General features: G+C 41.3%; 1 protein-coding gene across 4 annotated transcripts in view; it reads left to right on the top strand.

Moving 5' to 3' along the window:
* Positions 1-22,148, top strand: part of TAFA1 (TAFA chemokine like family member 1) — a 685,025-nt gene that overhangs the window by 148,991 nt on the left and 513,886 nt on the right. For 3 of the 4 annotated variants that reach the window (XM_073644711.1, XM_073644710.1, XM_073644712.1), the window contains exons 1-2: positions 10,483-10,921; positions 13,909-14,032. In XM_073644711.1, the coding sequence (XP_073500812.1) occupies positions 10,883-10,921; positions 13,909-14,032 (163 nt within the window). In that variant the 5' untranslated portion in view covers positions 10,483-10,882. Of the gene's footprint in view, positions 1-10,482; positions 10,922-13,908; positions 14,033-22,148 lie in introns of those variants that run through there. The other variant, XM_073644713.1, reaches the window with a different exon arrangement.

The following is a 22,148-nucleotide window of genomic DNA, read 5'->3' on the forward strand; positions in this document are numbered from 1 at the left end:
CCATTAAAGAAGCCCTCCTCTCATCAAAGTTTTTATCCTCTTAATATATTGCACTCATCATATTAAATAACACTGTGTTCTTACAATTGCTCATTTTGCCTTTCTACCCAGTTAATTCTTCTTTTTTTCTTTGCTCTATGCAAGGAGTGTGCATCCATTAAAGAAGCCCTCCTTCTCCCATCAAAGTGTTTATCCTATTAATATATTGCAGTCATTTTACATGGCAGTGTGTACTTACAATTGCTCATTTTGCCTTTCTACCCAGCAAATTCTTCTTTTTTCTCTGCTCTATGGAAGGAGTGGGCATCCATTAAAGAAGCCCCCCTCCCATTAAAACTTTTATCATCTTAATATATAGCAATCATCATATTATATAGCACTGTGTACTTACAATTGATCATTTTCCTTTCTACCCAGTTAATTCTTCTATTTTCCATTAGGTCTATGACATCACGTGATTATAAACTGACATCCAAGGAGTGGGAATCCATTAAAGAAGCTCTCCTCCTCCCCTCAAAGTTGTTATCCTCTTCATATAGTGCAATCATCATAGTATATTGCACTGTTTACTTACAATTGCTCATTTTGTCTTTTACCCAGCTAATTCTTCTCTTTTCTCTGCTCTATGTAGAAACAGGAAGCCTCTTGTCCATTTATCATTCCCCTCTTTAACTCCTGACCCAGCTGCTCCCTCCTCCCCCCTCCCATTGACTTTTTGCAGTTACTCATGACTAATGCAGGGTAAAATTGACCTCCTGTTTCTACATAGAGCTTAGAAGGATTCAGCTAGTCAGTTTTTAATCACAGATGTCATAGACCTAATGGAAAAGAGAAGAATTAGCTAGGTAGAAAGGAAAAATGAGCAATTGTAAGTACACTGCTATATATTATGATGACTGCAATATATTAAGAGGATAAAAAGTTTGATGGGAGGAAGAGTGCTTCTTTAAAGAAAAGCTATTATGAGAATATGACTTATTGTTTAAATCAGTTTTTTTGTGTTATTTTTTTTTAAATTTATGCCAATGTTTGTTTTTTTCATATCACAATCTCTATTAAAAATAAAAATTAGAAATCTTATAATTTTCACACCGACCACTGGGTCGCGTGACCTGTCACATGACTAAATGATGTCATGGTAGGTCCTTTTACACCATCGCAAGTCGCCGGGGAGCCAGGACGCATCGTACAGGAGACCGGGGGCCATCAGAATGTGAATATAATGTATATTTTTTATTTTAATTTCTTTTTTTAACAGGTACCATGGTACCCAGGTCTGGAGGAGAGTGTCCTCTTCTCCAGACCCGGGTACCATCCGCACATTGAATCGCTTAATATCCGCTTGTGCACATGTAGTCATGCGGATATTATGCGATTCAATGCAAGTCAATGGCGGCAGGGGGCCATGCATACCAGGGTTGGTGATGATTGGGCGATACTTACCAGGATGGGGAAATTTACCAGTAGCTGCTGCATTTCCCACCCTTGGCTTATACTCTAGTCAATAAGTTTTTTGTGGTAAAATTAGGGGCCTCGGCTTATACTCGAGTATATTTCCAGTATTTTAATGTTTGCATATATCTTAGCCCTTACAAAGACGGCTGAATTATTTTCTATCTATCTATCTATCTATCTATCTATCTATCTATCTATCTATCTATCTATCTATCTATCTATCTATCTATTATCTATCATCTATCTATCTATTATCTATCTATCTATCTATCTATCTATCTATCTATCTATTCTTTCTCTATATATCCACACATAAATATTTATCTCACATCTATCTATATCTATGTATCTAGAAACGTAAAGATAGAAGCAGCATTCAAAAATAATGCAAATCATAGTACTTTAATGGCACTTATGTCCACATGGGCCATTAAAGTACTATAATTTGCTCAGTTTTTGGATGCTGCTTTTATTTTTTGTTTCTACTATTTAGGTTAGGCTTAAGATTGGGTTGCTTTTCAGCTCCCCCCCTTTCCACCTTTTTTATACATACAGCGGGTGAAATAAGTATTGAACATGTCGCCAATTTTCTAACTAAATATATTTCTAATGGTGTTATTGTAATGAACTTCTCACCAGATGTCGGTAACAACCCATCCAATACACACAGGCAAAGGTATCAAACCCTATAATAATGTAATAATGAGAAATGACACAGGGAAAAGTATAGAACACATGAAGAAAGAGAGATGCAAAAAGTCCTGGAAAGTTCTGATACCAGCTGAAATCTATCACTAATTAGAAAGCAATCCTGCCACTTAGTGACAAAGAATATCAGCTAGTTGAACTGATGACCGATAAAAAGGTGTCGCATTACCAAGGTGCCACACAAGAAACATCTCATGATGGGTAATGCCAGTGAACTGTCTCAAGACCTTTGCAACCTTATTGTTGCAAAACATACTGATGGCAAAGGTTACAGAAGAATTTCTAAACTCCTGAAGGTTCCAGTGAGCGCTGTTGGTGCCATAATCCGGAAGTGGAAAGAACATCATTTCACCATAAACCGGCCACGACCAGGTGCTCCCCACAAGATTTCAGACAGAGGAGTGAAAAGAATTATCAGAAGAATTGTCCAAGAGCCAAGGACCACCTGTGGATAGCTACATAAAGACCTGGAATCAGCAGGTACAATTGTTTCAAAGAAAACTATAAGTAATGCACACAACCTCCATGGCCCGTATGCACGCTCACCACGCAATACTCCATTGCTGAACAAAAAGCATGTTCAAACACGTTTACAGTTTACAGTTTACATTTAGACAAACCTGTGATATACTGGGAGAATATAGTCTGGTCAGATGAGACCAAATTGAACTCTTTGGATGCCATAATACACCATGTTTGGAGGTCAAAAGGCAACTCATATCACCCCAAAAACTCCATATTAACAGTGAAGTTTTTAGGGAACATCATGGTGTGGGGCTGTTTTTCAGCATACAGTACTGTTAAACTTTGTATAATTGAAGGAAGGATTAATGGACAAATGTACTGAGACATTCTTGACAAAAATCTGCTGCTATCTACCAGGATGATGAACATGAAATGAGGGTGGACATTTCAGCAAGATAATGATCCCAAACACACAGCCAGGGAAACTCTCAATTGGTTTCAGAGAAAGAAAATAAAGCTGTTAGAATGGCCGAGCCGATCACCGGACCTGAATCTAATAGAAAATGTATAGAAGGTACTAAAGCTCAGAGTTCATAGAAGGAGCCCACAGGACCTTCAGGATGTGAGTGTTTGTGTGTAAGAATGGGCCAAAATCTCACCTGAGCAATGTCTATCTGTTTATCGCATACATGTCAAACTCCAGCCTGTGGGCCAAATATGGCCCGCAGGGTGGTTATATTTGGCCTGTGACTCCACAACAGCCACCCCTATGTGGAGCCATTATTCTGTATGGAGGACTATATGGGGCCATTATTCTGTATGGAGGACTATGTGGGGCCATTATTCTGTATGGAGGACTATGTGGGGCCATTATACTGTATGGAGGATTATGTGGGGCCTATTATACTGTATGGAGGACTATGTGGGGCCATTATTCTGTATGGAGGACTATGTGGGGCCCATTATACTGTATGGAGGATTATATGGGGCCATTATACTGTATGGAGGACTATGTGGGGCCATTATACTGTATGGAGGACTATGGGGGGCCATTATTCTGTATGGAGGACTATGTGGGGCCCATTATACTGTATGGAGGACTATATGGGCCCATTATACTGTATGGAGGACTATGTGGGGCCATTATTCTGTATGGAGGACTATGTGGGGCCTATTATACTGTATGGAGGATTATATGGGGCCCATTATACTGTATGGAGGACTATATGAACCCATTATACTGTATGGAGGACTATGTGGGGCCATTATTCTGTATGGAGGACTATGTGGGGCCCATTATACTGTATGGAGGATTATATGGGGCCCATTATACTGTATGGAGGATTATGTGAGACCCATTATACTGTATGAAGGACTATGTGGGGCCATTATTCTGTATGGAGGACTATGTGGGGCCCATTATACTGTATGGAGGACTATATGGGGCCATTATACTGTATGGAGGACTATGTGGGGCCATTATACTGTATGGAGGATTATGTGGGGCCCATTATTCTGTATGGAGGACTCTGGGGGCCCATTATTCTGTATGGAGGACTATGGGGGCCCATTATTCTGTATGGAGGACTATGTGGGGCAGGCCCGGCGTCAGCACTCGGCGCACCTGGCCAAGTGCCGGGGCCCTGAGCAGGCGGAGGGGCCCATTCACCGTTGGGCACCCCGTCGCGCTATGGGACGGACCGGTGAGCAGTGCAGTTCACCCCCCCCGCTTGCTCAGGGCCCCGGCAGCCGGTGGCACAATACTTACCTCTCCCCGTGCCTCCACAATAGCTCCGGTCTCTTCCACGGCTGCTGCACTGTGACGTCACCGGTCAGAGGGCTGGGTGACGTCTTTACACCGCGCTCTCTCCTGAGCAGTCGCAGAGCGGGAAGACGCCGGCGTGGGTGAGGGGTCCGGAGCAGCGGCAGCAGGTGAGAAGTGAGGTGAGTATTTTTTTTTTTATATATGTATGGAAGCATAGGGCATTATATGGGGGGTGGGAACAAGTGACATCCTGCATGGTGCATTATATGGGGGGGGGCAAGTGACATCCTGCATGGGGCATTATATGGGGGTTGGTGACATCCTGCATGGGGCATTTTTTTTTGGGGGGGTGACATCCTGCATGGGGCATAATATGGGGGGGAGGTGACATCCTGCATGGGGCATTATATGGGGGGAGAGGTGACATCCTGCATGGGGCATTATATGGGGGAAGGTGACATCCTGCATGGGGCATTATATGGGGGGGAGAGGTGACATCCTGCATGGGGCATTATATGGAGGGGAGAGGTGACATCCTGCATGGGGCATTATATGGGGGGAGGTGACATCCTGCATGGGGCATTATATGGGGGGGAGAGGTGACATCCTGCATGGGGCATTATATGGAGGGGAGAGGTGACATCCTGCATGGGGCATTATATGGGGGGGAGAGGTGACATCATGCATGGGGCATTATATGGAGGGAGAGGTGACATCCTGCATGGGGCATTATAAGGAGCGGGGGGTGACATCCTGCATGGGGCACTATATGGGGGAGAGGTGACATCTTGCACGGGGCATTATATGGGGGAAGTGACATCCTGCATGGGGCATTATATGGGGGGAAGTGACATCCTGCATGGGGCATTATATGGGGAGAAGTGACATCCTGCATGGGGCATTATATGGGGGGGAGTGACATCCTGCATAGGGCATTATGTGGGGGCACAGCCTGCATGGGGCATTATGTGGGGGGCCTGTATCCTGTATGGAGCGTTATAAGGGGGCCAGTTTCCTGTATGGAGCGTTATATGGGGGCCAGTATCCTGTATGGAGCGTTATAAGGGGACCAGTATCCTGTATGGAGCATTATAAGGGGGCCAGTATTCTGTATGGAGCATTACAAGGAGACCAGTATCCTGCATGGAGCGTTATATGGGGTCCATTATTCTTTATGGAGCAATATATGGGGCCCATAATACTGTATGGAGGACTTAGTGGTGCCCATAACACTGTATGGAGGACTATATTGTCCGGTCTTTACTGTGCGCTGCGAGGATTCACCGGTTTCTGAGCTATTGTAGAATTTACTATAGATATCACTCATGTAATGTAAGAAGTGAAATCTTCGGCACTGTACTATATATATATATATGTCTCTGCGGTATCTGTGCATCATGAATCGTGTATGTGTTAAAGGGGACCACTGAGACTCTTTCGCCAGGGGCCCACAAAAACCTGGAGCCGGCCCTGAAATGGGGCCCATTATTCTATATGGAGGACTATGTGGGGCCATTATACTGTATGAAGGACTATGCGGGACCCATTATTCTGCATGGAGGACTATGTGGGGCCCATTATTCTGTATGGAGGACTATGTGGGGCACATTGTACTGTATGGAGGACTATGTGGGGCCATTATTCTGTATGGAGGACTATGTGGGACCCATTATACTGTATGGAGGACTATGTGAGACCCATTATTCTGTATGGAGGACTATGTGGGGCCATTATACTTTATGGAGGACAATGTGGGGCCCATTATTCTGTATGGATGACTATGTGGGGCCCATTATTCTGTATGGAGGACTATGTTGGACCCATTATTCAGTATGTAGTGTAACGGGTCTGGTAGGCGGAACCTCTGAGCTACTATACAAGGGGGCGGTCCTTGTAAGGGAGCGGGTGGCGACCAGGGAAGACGGGCAGGCAGTCACAGCAGGTGACCGGGACAGTCTCTGGGTGAACGGGCAGGAGGTCACGGCAAGTGACCGGGGCAGTCTCTGGGTAAAGGGTAGGTACGACCTGTGATGGCTGAACCTCCAGGTAGGCTAGCAGGCAGATGGAAGATGTGTGCTCCCAGGTGAGCAAGCGAGAGTCTCTGGATGAACGGGTGGTCACAGCATGTGACGGCGGATCCTCCAGGTAGGCAAACAGGCAGGTAGCGGAGGAGCGCTCCCAGGTGAGCGGGCAAGAGTCTCTGGAATAGCAGGTGGTCACAGCACGTGACGGCAGAGCCTCCAGGTAGGCAAGCAGGCAGGTAGCGGAGGAGCGCTCCCAGGTGAGCGGGCAAGAGTCTCTGGAATAGCAGGTGGTCACAGCACGTGACGGCGGAGCCTCCAGGTAGGCAAGCAGGCAGGTAGCGGAGGAGCGCTCCCAGGTGAGCGGGCAAGCTGGTTCATAGACAGACTGACAGGAGTAGGAAGGCAGACCGTCGGACCTCAGGCTAGCAAGCAGGTAGCAGGAATATCAGGCAGGAATAAGACAGCAAACTGGCAGGACTCTGGCAGGAATCAGGCAGGTAACTGGCAGGTAACTGGCAACGGGACCTGAGGGCTGAAGCAGAGTAGTGAACAGTGCAACAACATTGCTCGGGCACCTCCATTTTGGAGGAGGTGCCTTATATATGGTGAAGTCCTCCGGCCATTGGCCGGGGACTCCTTAGGACGGCGCGCGCGGCCCCTTTAAGAGGGAGGGAGCGCGCGCGCGCGCGCCCTAAGCACATTGGCCGGGAAGGAGCGCGCACTGCCAGCAGAGCGGGAGGAGGACGCCGGGCTCGGAGCAGAGAGGTGAGGGGAACAGCGTCCCTGCCTAGCAGAGGGCAGGGACGCCGACGCTACATGGAGGACTATGTGGGGCCTATTATACTGTATGGAGGACTATGCTTGGCCCATTATTCTGTATGGAGGACTATGTGGGGCCCATTATTCTGTATGGAGGACTATGTGGGGCCCATTATTCTGTATGGAGGACTATGTAGGGCCCATTATACTGTATGGAGGACTATGCGGGGCCCATTATTCTATATGGAGGACTATGTGGGGCCCATTATACTGTATGGAGGACTATGTGGGGCCCATTATACTGTATCGAGGACTATGTGGACCCATTATACTGTATGGAGGACTATGTGGGGCCATTATACGTATGGAGGACTATGTGGGGCCATTATACTGTATGAAGGACTATGCGGGGCCCATTATTCTGTATGGAGGACTATGTGGGGCCCATTATTCTGTATGGAGGACTATGTGGGTACATTGTACTGTATGGAGGACTATGTGGGGCCATTATTCTGTATGGAGGACTATTTGGGACCCATTATACTGTATGGAGGACTATGTGGGACCCATTATTCTGTATGGAGGACTATATGGGGCCATTATACTGTATGGAGGACTATGTGGGGCCATTATACGTATGGAGGACTATGTGGGGCCATTATACTGTATGAAGGACTATGCGGGGCCCATTATACTGTATGAAGGACTATGCGGGGCCCATTATTCTGTATGGAGGACTATGTGGGGCCCATTATTCTGTATGGAGGACTATGTGGGGCCATTATTCTGTATGGAGGACTATGTGGGACCCATTATACTGTATGGAGGACTATGTGGGAACCATTATTCTGTATGGAGGACTATATGGGGCCATTATACTGTATGGAGGACTATGTGGGGCCCATTATTCTGTATGGAGGACTATGTGGGGCCCATTATTCTGTATGGAGGACTATGTTGGACCCATTATTCAGTATGGAGGACTAAGTGGGGCCCATTATACTGTATGGAGGACTATGCGGGGCCCATTATTCTGTATGGAGGACTATGTGGGGCCCATTATTCTGTATGGAGGACTATGCGGGGCCCATTATTCTATATGGAGGACTATGTGGGGCCCATTATACTGTATGGAGGACTATGTGGGGCCCATTATTCTGTATGGTGGACTATGTGGGGCCCATTATACTGCATCGAGGACTATGTGGGCCCATTATTCTGTATGGAGGGCTATGTGGGCCCATTATACTGTATCGAGGACTATGTGGACCCATTATACTGTATGGAGGACTATGTGGGGCCATTATACTGTATGGAGGACTATGTGGGGCCATTATACTGTATGGAGGACTATGTGGGGACATTATGCTGTATGGAGGATTATTTGGGGCCCATTATTCTGTATGGAGGACTATGTGGGGCCCATTATTCTGTATGGAGGACTATGTGGGGCCATTGTACTGTATGGAGGACTATGTGGGGTCCATTCTTCTGTATGGAGGACTATGTGGGGCCCATTATTCTGTATGGAGGACTATGGGGGGCCAATTATTCTGTATGGAGGACTATGTGGGGCCCATTATTCTGTATGGAGGACTATGTGGGGCCATTATTCTGTATGGAGGACTATGTGGGGACATTATACTGTATGGAGGATTATGTGGGGCCCATTATTCTGTATGGAGGACTATGTGGGGCCCATTATTCAGTATCGAGGACTATGTGGGGCCATTATACTGTATGGAGGACTATGTGGGGCCCATTATACTGTATGGAGTACTATGTGGGGCCATTATTCTGTATGGAGGACTATGTAGGCCCATTATTCTGCATGGAGGTCTATGTGGGGCCCATTATTCTATATGGAGGACTATGTGGGGCCATTATACTGTATGAAGAACTAGGTGTGGTCCATTATTCTGCATGGAGGACTATGTGGGGCCCATTATTCTATATGGAGGACTATGGGGGGGGCAATTATTCTGTATAGAGGACTATGTGGGCCCATTATTCTGTATGGAGGACTATGTGGGCCATTATACTGTATGGAGGACTATGTGGGGCTATTATACTGTATGGAGAACTATGTGGGGTCCATTATTCTCTATGGAGGACTGTGAGAGGCCCATTATTCTGTATGGAGGACTATGTGTGGCCCATTATACTGTATGGAGGACTATGTGGGGCCCATTATACTGTATAGAAGACTATGTGCGGGCAATTATTCTGTATGGAGGACTATGTGGGGTTCATTATTCTGTATGGAGGACTGTGAGAGGCCCATTATTCTGCATGGAGGTCTATGTGGGGCCCATTATTCTATATGGAGGACTATGTGGGGCCATTATACTGTATGGAGGTCTATGTGGGGCCCATTATTCTATATGGAGGTCTATGTGGGGCCCATTATTCTATATGGAGGACTATGTGGGGCCATTATACTGTATGGAGGACTATGTGGGGCCATTATACTGTATGGAGGACTATGTGGGGCCATTATTCTGTATGGAGGACTATGTGGGGCCCATTATTCTATATGGAGGACTATGTGGGGCCCATTATACTGTATGAAGAACTAGGTGTGGTCCATTATTCTGCATGGAGGACTATGTGGGGCCCATTATTCTATATGGAGGACTATGGGGGGGGCAATTATTCTGTATAGAGGACTATGTGGGCCCATTATTCTGTATGGAGGACTATGTGGGCCATTATACTGTATGGAGGACTATGTGGGGCTATTATACTGTATGGAGAACTATGTGGGGTCCATTATTCTCTATGGAGGACTGTGAGAGGCCCATTATTCTGTATGGAGGACTATGTGTGGCCCATTATACTGTATGGAGGACTATGTGGGGCCCATTATACTGTATAGAAGACTATGTGCGGGCCATTATTCTGTATGGAGGACTATGTGGGGTTCATTATTCTGTATGGAGGACTGTGAGAGGCCCATTATTCTGTATACTGGTTGGCCCGCGACTTTGTCCAAGTTTTTCATTTTGGCCCTTTGTGTGTTTCAGTTTGACATCCGTGGTGTATAGTGTGAGCCAATGTCCATACTAAGTCTGTGACACTCAGAAGCAGCCATGTATATCCTGGTTTCCCTAGCATGCACAATTAGCTTCCTCTGCCATCTCTGCACATCTTCAGTAATAGAGCGCATATTTCAAATGAATTTGTGTGGCTTTGGAAGAGAAATCGATTTGGGTAATGAGACACTTCAGCTGACACTGGAAGTTTTGTGGGCAGTCACATAAGGCTGGGCAGTTAGCAGGAGAAATCGTGTGGTGCCCCTTTAAGAGGTAGAGGAGGCATGCACTGAGTAGTCACAGGCAGCGCTCACACCACAGGCTGCACACAGAGCTGCTGCTGCCTCCTCTACTCTCAGCTCATCCGCTGCAAGGGAAGGATCTGTCCTGTACAACTAAGGCTTTGTGCACAGCCAGGTGATGCTGGAAAGGGATTTAAAGGGAGGAAAATGAGCAAGATACCACCCTCCAAATCTTGGCCACTTTTCCTGACAGCACAGTCAGAGCTGTGATGTCTCTTTCCTCTCGTGCAAATCCTGTAGGAGTGAGCAGCAGAGCACACAGCACCTTGTACTAATCCCCAGCAAGAAGATTATTTGGGAAAAGCTTCCTTCAATGAGGCTTATTTTGGTGCAAATGGATTTTTAAAAAGTGTTAGATCATTCCAATGAATGTCCCTGGAACTCCCTGCCCCTGGCTGGATTATACAGGTAAGGAGCTGCCACAATGCAGATGCTAAAAAGTCATGGGATGTGATCTAGCAAGGAGGGAAGAAGGAGAGAGGAGCTGCCATGCAATGAGTTATTGATCAGATATGAATAGGGGTCTGGGTCAGGCTGCAGGGGGGTTACTCACTGGGTCATGGGGAGACAAATTGATGGACAAGAAGAACCTCATGGCAATAATGTTATTTAATGTGTGTGGGGATTGTAGAGATATTGTATGGATACATGTAGCAGAGCTGGATTTGTGGCATCGCACCATGTCTTGTATCATATGATAAACTCTTCTCACATTGGACACATTCAGCTCTGCTGGGTCTTTATAATTTATGGGGAAAGTGAATTCTTGATAAGTTCTTTGTGATTGACCAACTTCATCTGCCTGGTGTCCATGTGTCCTGTGCAGAGACAGCATGAAGCAATGCTGGCAATGTGTGACAGCTAAAGGCAGGTCAGTGATGATAGATAGAGAGATAGATAGATAGATAGATGATAGCTAGAGAGATGGATCAAGAAATGGATAGATAGATAGATAATAGATAGATAGATAGATAATAGATGATAGAGAGATAGATAATAGATAGATAGATTGATAGATAGATAGATGATAGATAGAGAGATGGATCAAGAAATGGATAGATAGATACTGTAGATATTAGGAAACTGATAGAGAAAGAGAGAAATTAGAAAAATGATTTCTAGATGAAAAAAATGGTATAGGTGGCTAATATAAAGATTAGATAGATAAATAGATCTAAATGATTGCTAGACAGAAAGAAACATGAAAAAATGATACATAGCTAAATAGATAGATATTAGTAAATGATAGAAAGATTAGACAAAAATGATTGCTAGATAGAAAAATAGTAGCTGGGTAGATATAATAGATAGATATAGATGCCTACTAAGTCTGAATCTATGTATCTTATTCTATTTACATTTATATATGTGATGTTTGTAAACAGAAGAGAAGATGTTTTTATACGGTAGGTCCCTCTACTATAAACATTTACACAATCACACATGTGCACACACAGAAATACCCACATTAACTATATTTTTAAGGGTGGGATAGGATGTAGGCTTTACTGCTAATATGACTGGACATTTCGTCAAATATTCTACATATATATGTGTGGGAATATATGTATATACATACACAGACATACATACACATATACATACACTACGTACGCATACACACACAGTACATATATACACACATACACACTATACACATATATATGTGTGTGAATATATGTATATACATACACAGACATACACACACTAAGCACACATACACACACTACGTACACATACATACACACTACACATATACACATACACACTATGCACATATATATGTGTGTGAATATATGTATATACATACACAGACACACACATTATGCACACATACTCACACACTACATATACACACACACATACAAACACACACACACACATACACTGCATACACATACACACACACATAATATCTTCCCCATCCTGTGGGTCACACAGTAAATATCTGGCCATTTCCTCTAGGGCCAGGGAAAGGTTTTCCCATTACTTACAAGTGACTAAGCCTTTTAGTGTGAAGACAAGTCCCCTCTGGACTGGAGTGTCATATCCCTCAGTCAGATTACTGCACTATTAAATAAGGGGCCATAACTGTGTGATTGGCTGAATATGGAGAGCGCCCGAGCCATGATTAATTGGCTGATATAAAATAATATCACAGCAGACGATGTACAGAGGGCTGAGGAGAGGGTCAGCAGTCAGCCCCAAGTGCCCATCACACCTCACATCACTCTGCTGTATAACTAGTGTTTTCAAGAATTACAATTAACTGAACCCGTCCTGCTCGGGTCATAGGAGAATTAGGGTCATTACCCAGGGTCCAATTACATCCAATAATGAAAAATTCTACTGGAAAATCTCTATCTATCTATCTAGTATCTATCTATTATCTATCTATTATCTATCTCTCATTATCTACTATCTATCTATCATCTATCTATCTATTATCTATCTATCTATTATATTATCTATCTATCATCTATTATCTATATATATCTATTATCTATCTATCTATCTATCTATTATCTATCTATCATCTATTATCTATATATCTATTATCTATCGATTATCTATCTATATATCTCTCATTATCTAAAATATATCTATTATTTATCTATCTCTCATCTATCTATCATCTATCTATCTATCATCTATCTATCATCTATCTATCTATCATCTATCTATATCTATCTATCTATCTATTATCTATCTATCTATTATCTCTCTATCTTTCTATTATCTATTTATCAATTGACACATATGGGATCACTTACAGTCGCCAGATTTGATGCAGATACCGCTGCGCCCGTTGCACATATGAATGAAATTTGCAAAAATCTGTACATGAGTTTCTAAAACAAGATAACAAACATTTTGCAACAAACCTCCCATGTGTGAACATACTCTAAAGCGCCTTTCATTAGCAGCAGGTAATGCAGAGCTTGGCTTCTCAGATGTACCAGAGCTGAGCTTGTAAATTGTTCATTATATCACAAGATCCCATTTTCTGTGAGTTCACAGTAATATGTCAATCTCTCCATAGTCCAACCTCACAGAGTTAATTGACAAATTCATCTCTGCTACATCCGTGCTTTCATACTCTACCATTATTATTATTTATTTATTAAGAGGTTGTAAATTTGTTACGACACAGAACTGCAGACAGTTAGTTTATTAGAGAGCCATTTGTAGTTGTAAGTGCTTCATCTGCCCCTGCTGGCTGCACTCCTTTTCCTGGGATGGCTTCATGCTCTTAACCTTTCTGGTATTATTATGGGTGATATAGCAGAGCCGAGCGGGGGGTCATTCATTATATTCTAATTCTTACTGTGTGGATCCTCTCTGACGTGAAGGGTCAGGAATATAATTACTCATAATGTCCATGTTTCATCTAGAGAATGGCGATGGTCTGTGCAATGTCCTGGGTCGTCTATTTGTGGATAAGTGCCTGTGTGCTGTTACTCTGTCAGGGGTCTCTTCATCAGCAGAGCTTTCAACAACATCATCTTCACCGGCCAGGTAAGAAGCCTTCAGGTTTTGTCATATCCAATCACTGCGTCTTCACTTAATGATGTTCCCATTGACCATGGAAGTTTGCCCATGCAAGCTATTACTCTCTGTTATCAGTCATTTTGAGTTTGACTGTAGTGTTTAATAGGATGACTGTCAGGAAGCCTGGATCCATCCCTGGTAATATTGTGTGTCACATTGCTCCAGTTTTAAGACCTTCTAGATGTACGATTTATATGGTTTGGACCTAAAGTTAGATTAAATGTGATAATAATAATAATAATAATAATAATTATTATTATTATTAGTTTGCATTTGATTTTGAATAGAAATTTAATATTTATTAAAAATAATACATTATATATATATATACGTATATATATAAATAAATGTATATATGTACATATATGGTGTAATTTTTATTTTTATTTATTTAATATATAGGGTATATATTAAAAAAATAATATTTTTAATATATATATTAAAAAATAAAAACTATATATTTATATATATATATATATATATATATATATATATATATATATATATATATGCATTAAAAAATAAACATATATATATTTGTATTTTTTTTAATATATAAATAAATAAATATATATATATATATATTAAAAAAAATAAAACATATTTTATTTTTATTTTTTTTTAATATATACAACTCCTGGCAAAAATTATGGAATCACCGGGCTATTCATTCAGTTGTTTAATGTTGTTGAAAACAAGCAGATCACAGACATAGCACAAAGCTAAAGTCATTTCAAATGGCAACTTTAGGGTTTTAAGAAACACTAAAAGAAATCAAGATTAAAAATGTGGTACTCAGTAAGGGTAATTTTTTTCAGACCAAGCAGAGGGAAAAAATTATGGAATCACTCAATTCTGAGGAAAAAATTATGGAATCACCCTGTAAATTTTCATTTCCAAAACTAACACCTGCATCAAATTAGATCTGCTCGTTAGTCTGCATCTAAAAAGGAGTGATCACACCTTGGAGAGCTGTTGCACCAAGTGGACTGACATGAATCATGGCTACAACAGGAGAGATGTCAATTGAAACAAAGGAGAGGATTATCAAACTCTTAAAAGAAGGTAAATCATCACGCAATGTTGCAAAAGATGTTGGTTGTTCACTGTCAGCTGTGTCTAAAATCTGGACCAAAAACAAACAACATGGGAAGGTTGTTAAAGGCTAACATACTGGTAGACCAAGGAAGACATTAGAGTCAAGACCAAAAATTTAAAGCTATATGTCTCCAAAACAGGAAATGCACAACAAAACAAATGAGGAACAAATGGGAGGAAACTGGAGTCAATGTTTGTGACCGAACTGTAAGAAACCACCTAAAGGAAATGGGATTTACATACAGAAAAGCTAAACAAAGGCCATCATTAACACCTAAACTGAAAAAAACAAGGTTACAGTGGGCTAAGGAAAAGCAATCGTGGACTGTGGATGACTGGATGAATCGTGAATCTGCATTGGGCAAGGTGATGATGCTGGAACTTTTGTTTGGTGTCGTTCCAATGAGATTTATAAAGATGACTGCATGAAGAGAACATGCAAATTTCCACAGTCATTGATGATATGGGGCTGCATGTCAGGTAAAGGCACTGGGGAGATGGCTGTCATTACATCTTCAATAAATGCCCAAGTTTACATTGATATTTTGGACAGTTTTTTTATCCCATTAATTGAAAGGATGTTTGGGTATGATGACATCATTTTTCAAGATGATAATGCATCCTGCCATAAAGCAAAAACTGTGAAAACATTCCTTGAAAGAAGACGCATAAGGTCAATGTCATGGCCTGCAAATAGTCCGGATCTCAATCCAATTGAAAATCTTTGGTGCAAGTTGAAGAAAATGGTCCATGACAAGGCTCCAACCTGCAAAGCTGAGCTGGCAACAGCAATCAGAGAAAGTTGGAGCCAGATTGATGAAGAGTACTGTTTGTCACTCATTAAGTCCATTCCTCAGAGACTGCAAGCTGTTATAAAAGCCAGAGGTGGTGCAACAAAATACTAGTGATGTATTGGAGTGTTCTTTTGTGTGTTTGTTTTTCATGATTCCATCATTTTTTCCTCAGAATTGAGTGATTTCATATTTTTTTCCCTCTGCTTGGTCTAAAAAAAATTACCCTTACTGAGTACCACATTTTTAATCTTGATTTCTTTTAGTGTTTCTTAAAGCCCTAAAGTTGCCATTTGAAATGACTTTAGTTTTGTGCCATGTCTGTGATCTGCTTTTTCTCAACAACATTAAACAACTGAATGAACATCCTCCGAGCCTGGTGATTCCATAATTTTTGCCAGAGGTTATATATATATATATATATATATATATTTTTATATACGGTATATATATATATATATATATATATATATATATATATATATATATATATATATATATATATATATATATATTACATGAAGACCAAGGCAGCACTCCGATCTTCAATAAATAAGCTGTTGGCCACTGCCACTATGACTCTGTGTCAATAAACAACAGCTTATTTATTGAAGATCGGAGTGCTGTCTTTATCTTCATGGAATACTAGTGAGGTTTGGTTGTGCCTGTCAGGCTCTGCACCCACTGCTCTATCCAGCTTACTTGTGCTGTACCGCTCATTATCGATATATATATACATATATATGTATTTATATATGGTGTAATTTTTATTTATTTTTCTATTATATATGTATATATATAATATATATATAAAGTATCAATAGATAAAACAATGAAAAGTACACTATATATACATCATATAAATACATTTATACTGTATATATAAAATTAGATTACATGAGGCAATGATGTCTTATATTTTCTACGACATGGACAAATATATATGAATTGAAACAATATGTCTAGATTGGCAAAAATGATCTAAAAATAAATGCTACATTGGTCTTTTTCTATTCTATTACTATTCTATTGTTGCCTGTGTCTTAATTATTATTATTGTGGGTTTTTTTTGCATTTTTTGAATGTTTCTGGTTAAGTTTCATGAATTAACTTGAGTACGATGGTCACGTTGTGCCAGTGGTTAATTTCGCTTTTTTGCAAGGTACCATTCAAATCTTTGAATCCTACATATGTGTTTGATCTCTATACATGAAAATTTTGGGAAATTCAGTTTTATATATACGTTGTATTTGTCATTTTCATCCTTGCCCGGGATTTATTTGGTTTTATTTGGTTGGGTTTCCATTTATCAGTGGCATCAGGATCAGTCGATCAATCATGTCAAAGTGGGAACAGTTGTCTTCTGACCATTTCACCAGTTTCTACTGCAAAACTGGTGAGTTGGATAAAAAAACAACAACAACATGCAGCTTTTTCCGATCCGGCTCTTTGAAAGGTGCAATACAACAACTGTTGCTCTGGATAAATGTGAATGAGATCCCATATCAAAGTATGGGAACAGTTCTTGCATCAGAAAAAAAGCCAGATGGCCAAGTGGAAACAATGCCTTATAGAATAAGCCAGTTGTCCGATTGTAGATTTGTTTTAAGAGGAAGCCTCTATGGGGTTTTGTCATGTAGAAGTTGCCAAATAGGTTTACTATATGGTGGAGTCATGTTGGAGAAAAAAACAAAGTTTCCCTTCTTAAGATGATGATGTAGCAGAGCTGACAGTGAATGGTTTATATATCACATCATGGTGACGTGACAAATGATAAAGTCTCATAAGGAGTTTGCAGTACCGGGACTTCCCTTTAAAGTTTGCCTTCTGTCTCACATTGCTTGAATTTGTGATGGAGGACCATGAACAAGTAATAAAATCTTGGGGTAGATAATGGGTTTTGATATGCTGAAAAATTCAGTATGTGTGATGTGTTTCTTACAATGTATCGTGTGGCTTCTAATCTACCTGGTATGATATAATATGAGGAGGAGTTGGCATAAGGTCGATGATGCGGAAGTGTCGGCATCTTGATCCTGTAGAATTTAATGAAAACTGTCATGATATTTCTGATGAAGTATATAAATGTTCTCATTAACAGGAAGACATCTCTATGGACCTTCACCTTCTTTCTTTCCTCCGTTCCTTCACCATTCTTTTACTAAATGCTATCTACCATGTCCTACAAGGAGAGGTCCATCTAGGTCAGTTAAGACAGAGAGTCATTTTAATTATGGCTTTTGTATGTTCTCCTCCTTTGGGCATGAATTACTCCGGTGTCTTACCACCCACCAGAAACCAATGTTGGCATCAATTAGTTACATGCTATAACACTATCCAACTTCATGGTGTTCAATACCTCTTCGATCTCCTTTGAAAAATCTCTTGTTAGACACATTCGTCCATTGATCTAGTCATGTACCTACCACTGTGGATGCTGTGAGGACTTATCTGTGATGTCCACTACCAACTTGCTCTTAATTATCTATCAGTTGTCTCCAACCTTTGACTTTTTAACAGTTGGGAAACTAAAACTCTCAGAATGTCTCAAGTTGCCCGGACATACTGGGAATTGTAGTTTCCCAACAGCTGGAGAGCCAAGGTTTGGAGACGCATGATTTAAACTATGATATAGGTTGCATGTTTGCATACTCAGCTCAGTCATGTAGACGTAGATAGTGGTGACATCCACTTTCCAACCATCCTTATCATCTCCATAAGTCTACTTGTAGGACTCAAGATCCTCAGGTTCTAAGAGTCTTAGGTTTCATTTCAACCGTGTGTGGCCCTTTTAATGGTCGCTTAGAAGTCAATTAACCTTGCTATGTGTTCGTCATAGCGCTTTCATTTTATGGGGTAACTGTAAGATTCTGATATAAAGTTCTGATACAAGTGCTGCATATTTATCTCAAAGCCACAAGATCTTCTAAGAAAACTTTCTGTTTACTAGGTTATGCTCGAGTGGTAACTTTCCAGCGGTTGGAAAGCCAAAGGTTGGAGATAACTGGAACACACCATCATTAAATTTGTATTGGCAGCTAAGTCCTACGGTCATAGTGATGACCTCGGCAACTTAAAGAGGTTGGACCACCACAAGATAAGTGACAAGTGTCTAATCGCCTGGGATTCTGACTGCTAGGACTACCACCAGTCCAGAGAATGGGACACTGGTGTCCCCTGTCGGAATGGAGCTATGGTCATGCCTGAACACCATCACATCTCCTCCAGTCCCATGAACAATGATTAGAGCGGTGATGTGCATGCCTATTCTCTGGCTCTGTAAGGGTCCCAGCTATCAGACCTCTAGTGAACAGACTCATATCACCAATATGTGATTTTTGAGAAGATGTTATGGTGGGCCAATCTCATGTTCATCTTTAAGTGTCTATTTGCAGATCTTAAGAAATTTAGATGACTATTATGAGAGCGTTGGCTTTGATGTCCACCCTACAGTCTGCTTAGTAATCGCTTAGAAGGCAAGCAACATAGATCTACTCTAATATGGGTCAACGCCAAGTTTCTGATGGTTGTGCTTGTATCTTAAGGAGGAAAGCTCTTCTAAAGGACACCAAAATCCCCAATACCTACTTAACAAAAGTGAACCTGACAAACCAGAACCTATATCTATAGTAAATGTTTGATCTCCTGCCAAGGAATAACCTTGTTTTTTCAAAGATGAAAACAACATGAATATCTCCTGATCCTCAAATCTCTTCCAAATAGGAAAAGCATTTGTACAATCACGAGACACCGCAATTTCCAGTTTGTTAAAAATCAACCTGAACAAGTGGAATTATCGGAGCAATATGGGGAAACGAGCAGACGGGCATCTCGAAAGCATTTGCTTAAGCCTGAGGAATGACCTCTTTTATGAAGCAGGAGCAATAAAACACCAAGCGCATACCAAGTACTAGGAAAATGTTAAAAAAATGACATATCTTTCATTCAAGGCTGTGATATAGATAGAGTGAAGCTTTTACATTTGCTTCATCACCTGGTTAGGAGAGGCACGGCTCCCCCTCCAATGCGCCTTTTAGTCTCCTTCACTATACCCTATGTGAGTAAGATTGATGGGAAGCTGATCCTAGGCAGCCAATTCCAGTCTCTTAAGAAATAATCCACAGCATTGACAGATGAGTGGAACTTGGCGATCGGTTTGTATCACTGACGTGTTGCACACCTGAAGAACAAACCAAGGAAAATTATTTGGTCACTTCTTATGTGTCCTTGCTTTTTGGTATCATCCCATAATTAATATGCATTTCACACTTTAAAAAAATCTTCAGTAAAATTTTTCAAAATTTTTGCACTTCCTTGTAAAGTTTTTTTGACTTCCATTCCATGACCCAGCTTTGTGAGAAACAGATAAGCTTATGTTTGGATCAATTTCTTGTAGGTATTAAAGGGACTATCATTATGGTCATTATTATATTTCCATAAAGGGAATGTCTTGATTTAGAAAAATCATTTTTAACTACCCTATGAAGAAATTCGAATTTAAAAGTAGGTCTTCTGATCTATTAGCTGGAGCAAAAAGTAACCATAAAGAACTTTTCTTTTGCTGGAGGTCCTCTTACACAAACAGCCCATTTATTACCATGTAATGCTGTCACGCACAGTGTAGGAAAGACAAAGTGCAACATGAAGGGATGAGGGGAAGGGAGCCCAGACACTAGGGAAAGGGGGAGTGGATACCTCCTAGGCTGATCTGATATCACACTGTCTCCCTTACTGTCCCTATATTGGTTTCTCACCAATCGCCGATCAGGAACATAAAACCCTGTATCACCCTAGAGCCAGGCCCTGGCTAGAGAAGGGGGAGATGAGCCCTAGTCAGTCCCCACTAACAACTAAAGACAGCAATGGGAGACAGACAAGGGGGAAGTAACTTAGCTTGAACTGACTTCAGAGAGATTACACACATGGCCTCTTAGCACCAGATAGTAAGTAAGCAGACTGCAACAGCTCCAAGCCTTTACAAGGGGTCATGTGAATATCACAGGCACCTCCCTATAGCTAACAGGAAGTATTTAAACACCCAGACCTCGGTGTCAGTTAGCTGGAGGGAGGTGGCCTCTGGGTCCTAGAGTTAGACAGATCAATGAAGGTCCTGTAATGCCAAACGTAGAGCTCTCCTGCAACCAACTGCAGGGCGACTGTCTGTCACCTCTGACACACCTGTGACAAATGCTTCAGTCCACCTTTGGAGGCACTGCAGGTAAATTGAACACTTGCTGCTGATCTCTATCACAGATTACAGCTGCTTAGTGGGATCACCTGTGAGCAGTTTATGGTCCCTTCTTAAAACAAAAAAGTTGTGCGGTGCAGGTTAACCCTTTAATGGAACTATGATTAAAGAACTTGGTCATTCAGGACTATTTTTTTTTTTACTATATGTGACCTGTATTTGGCCAAATTAGCCATCGCTTGGAATTCCTAAAAACAGACAGAAATAGACAAATTTAATTCTATCAACTGAAATAACAAGGCACATTTAAGTGTGTGATTTTTTTTTTAGTTTTTTGGGGAATGTATTCTTCATTTATGGAAAAAAATAAATGAAAAATAAAGAATGGTAAGATCTGTATTCTTTTACGTTCAACTGGAGGACCCAGCATGTAATTCATCATTTCTCCTATGGGTGTGCTGCTGAGAAACTCAACACTTGCTGCCATAATCCCTCAGTTGATCGCTGGGGTCTGAGCAGCAGGACACTGTGTAATAAGATTATTGTTGAGGCGACTGTTCCAGATGAAACAATAAAATTTAAAGACCTGATTTTTGGGGAATTCGCATCTTTAATTACACATAGTAGTACAAAATGGCAACATCTGTGTTGTAATCAGTTCGACAGGATATAATTTGTCATTCGCTAGCTATATGGACCGGATCATTACTTTCATTTAGTTATTTACAAGATTATGCCATCCCATAATAATAAAACAGGAAAACTTACAAGATAAATAACCATTATTGCCAGTGAACACAAAACGTAAATTTTTCCATCAGTTTAGTTTCTGCGAATGTCTGTCGATGACAGCGTGATCATATTTAAAGGAATTATGCGGCAATAGGTAAGACACTCCATCTACCGGTGACATAATGAACAATTATAACGCTATTATGGGAATAGTGTGTGATTAGCTAATTAGAAAATTGGTGATTTAATTCTTCTACATTTTGTAGAGCTGATA

The sequence above is a fragment of the Phyllobates terribilis genome, unplaced genomic scaffold (assembly GCF_046119375.1).
Source record: "Phyllobates terribilis strain yellow unplaced genomic scaffold, ASM4611937v1 Scaffold_8__6_contigs__length_399053987, whole genome shotgun sequence".
Classification (NCBI taxonomy): Eukaryota; Metazoa; Chordata; class Amphibia; order Anura; family Dendrobatidae; genus Phyllobates; species Phyllobates terribilis.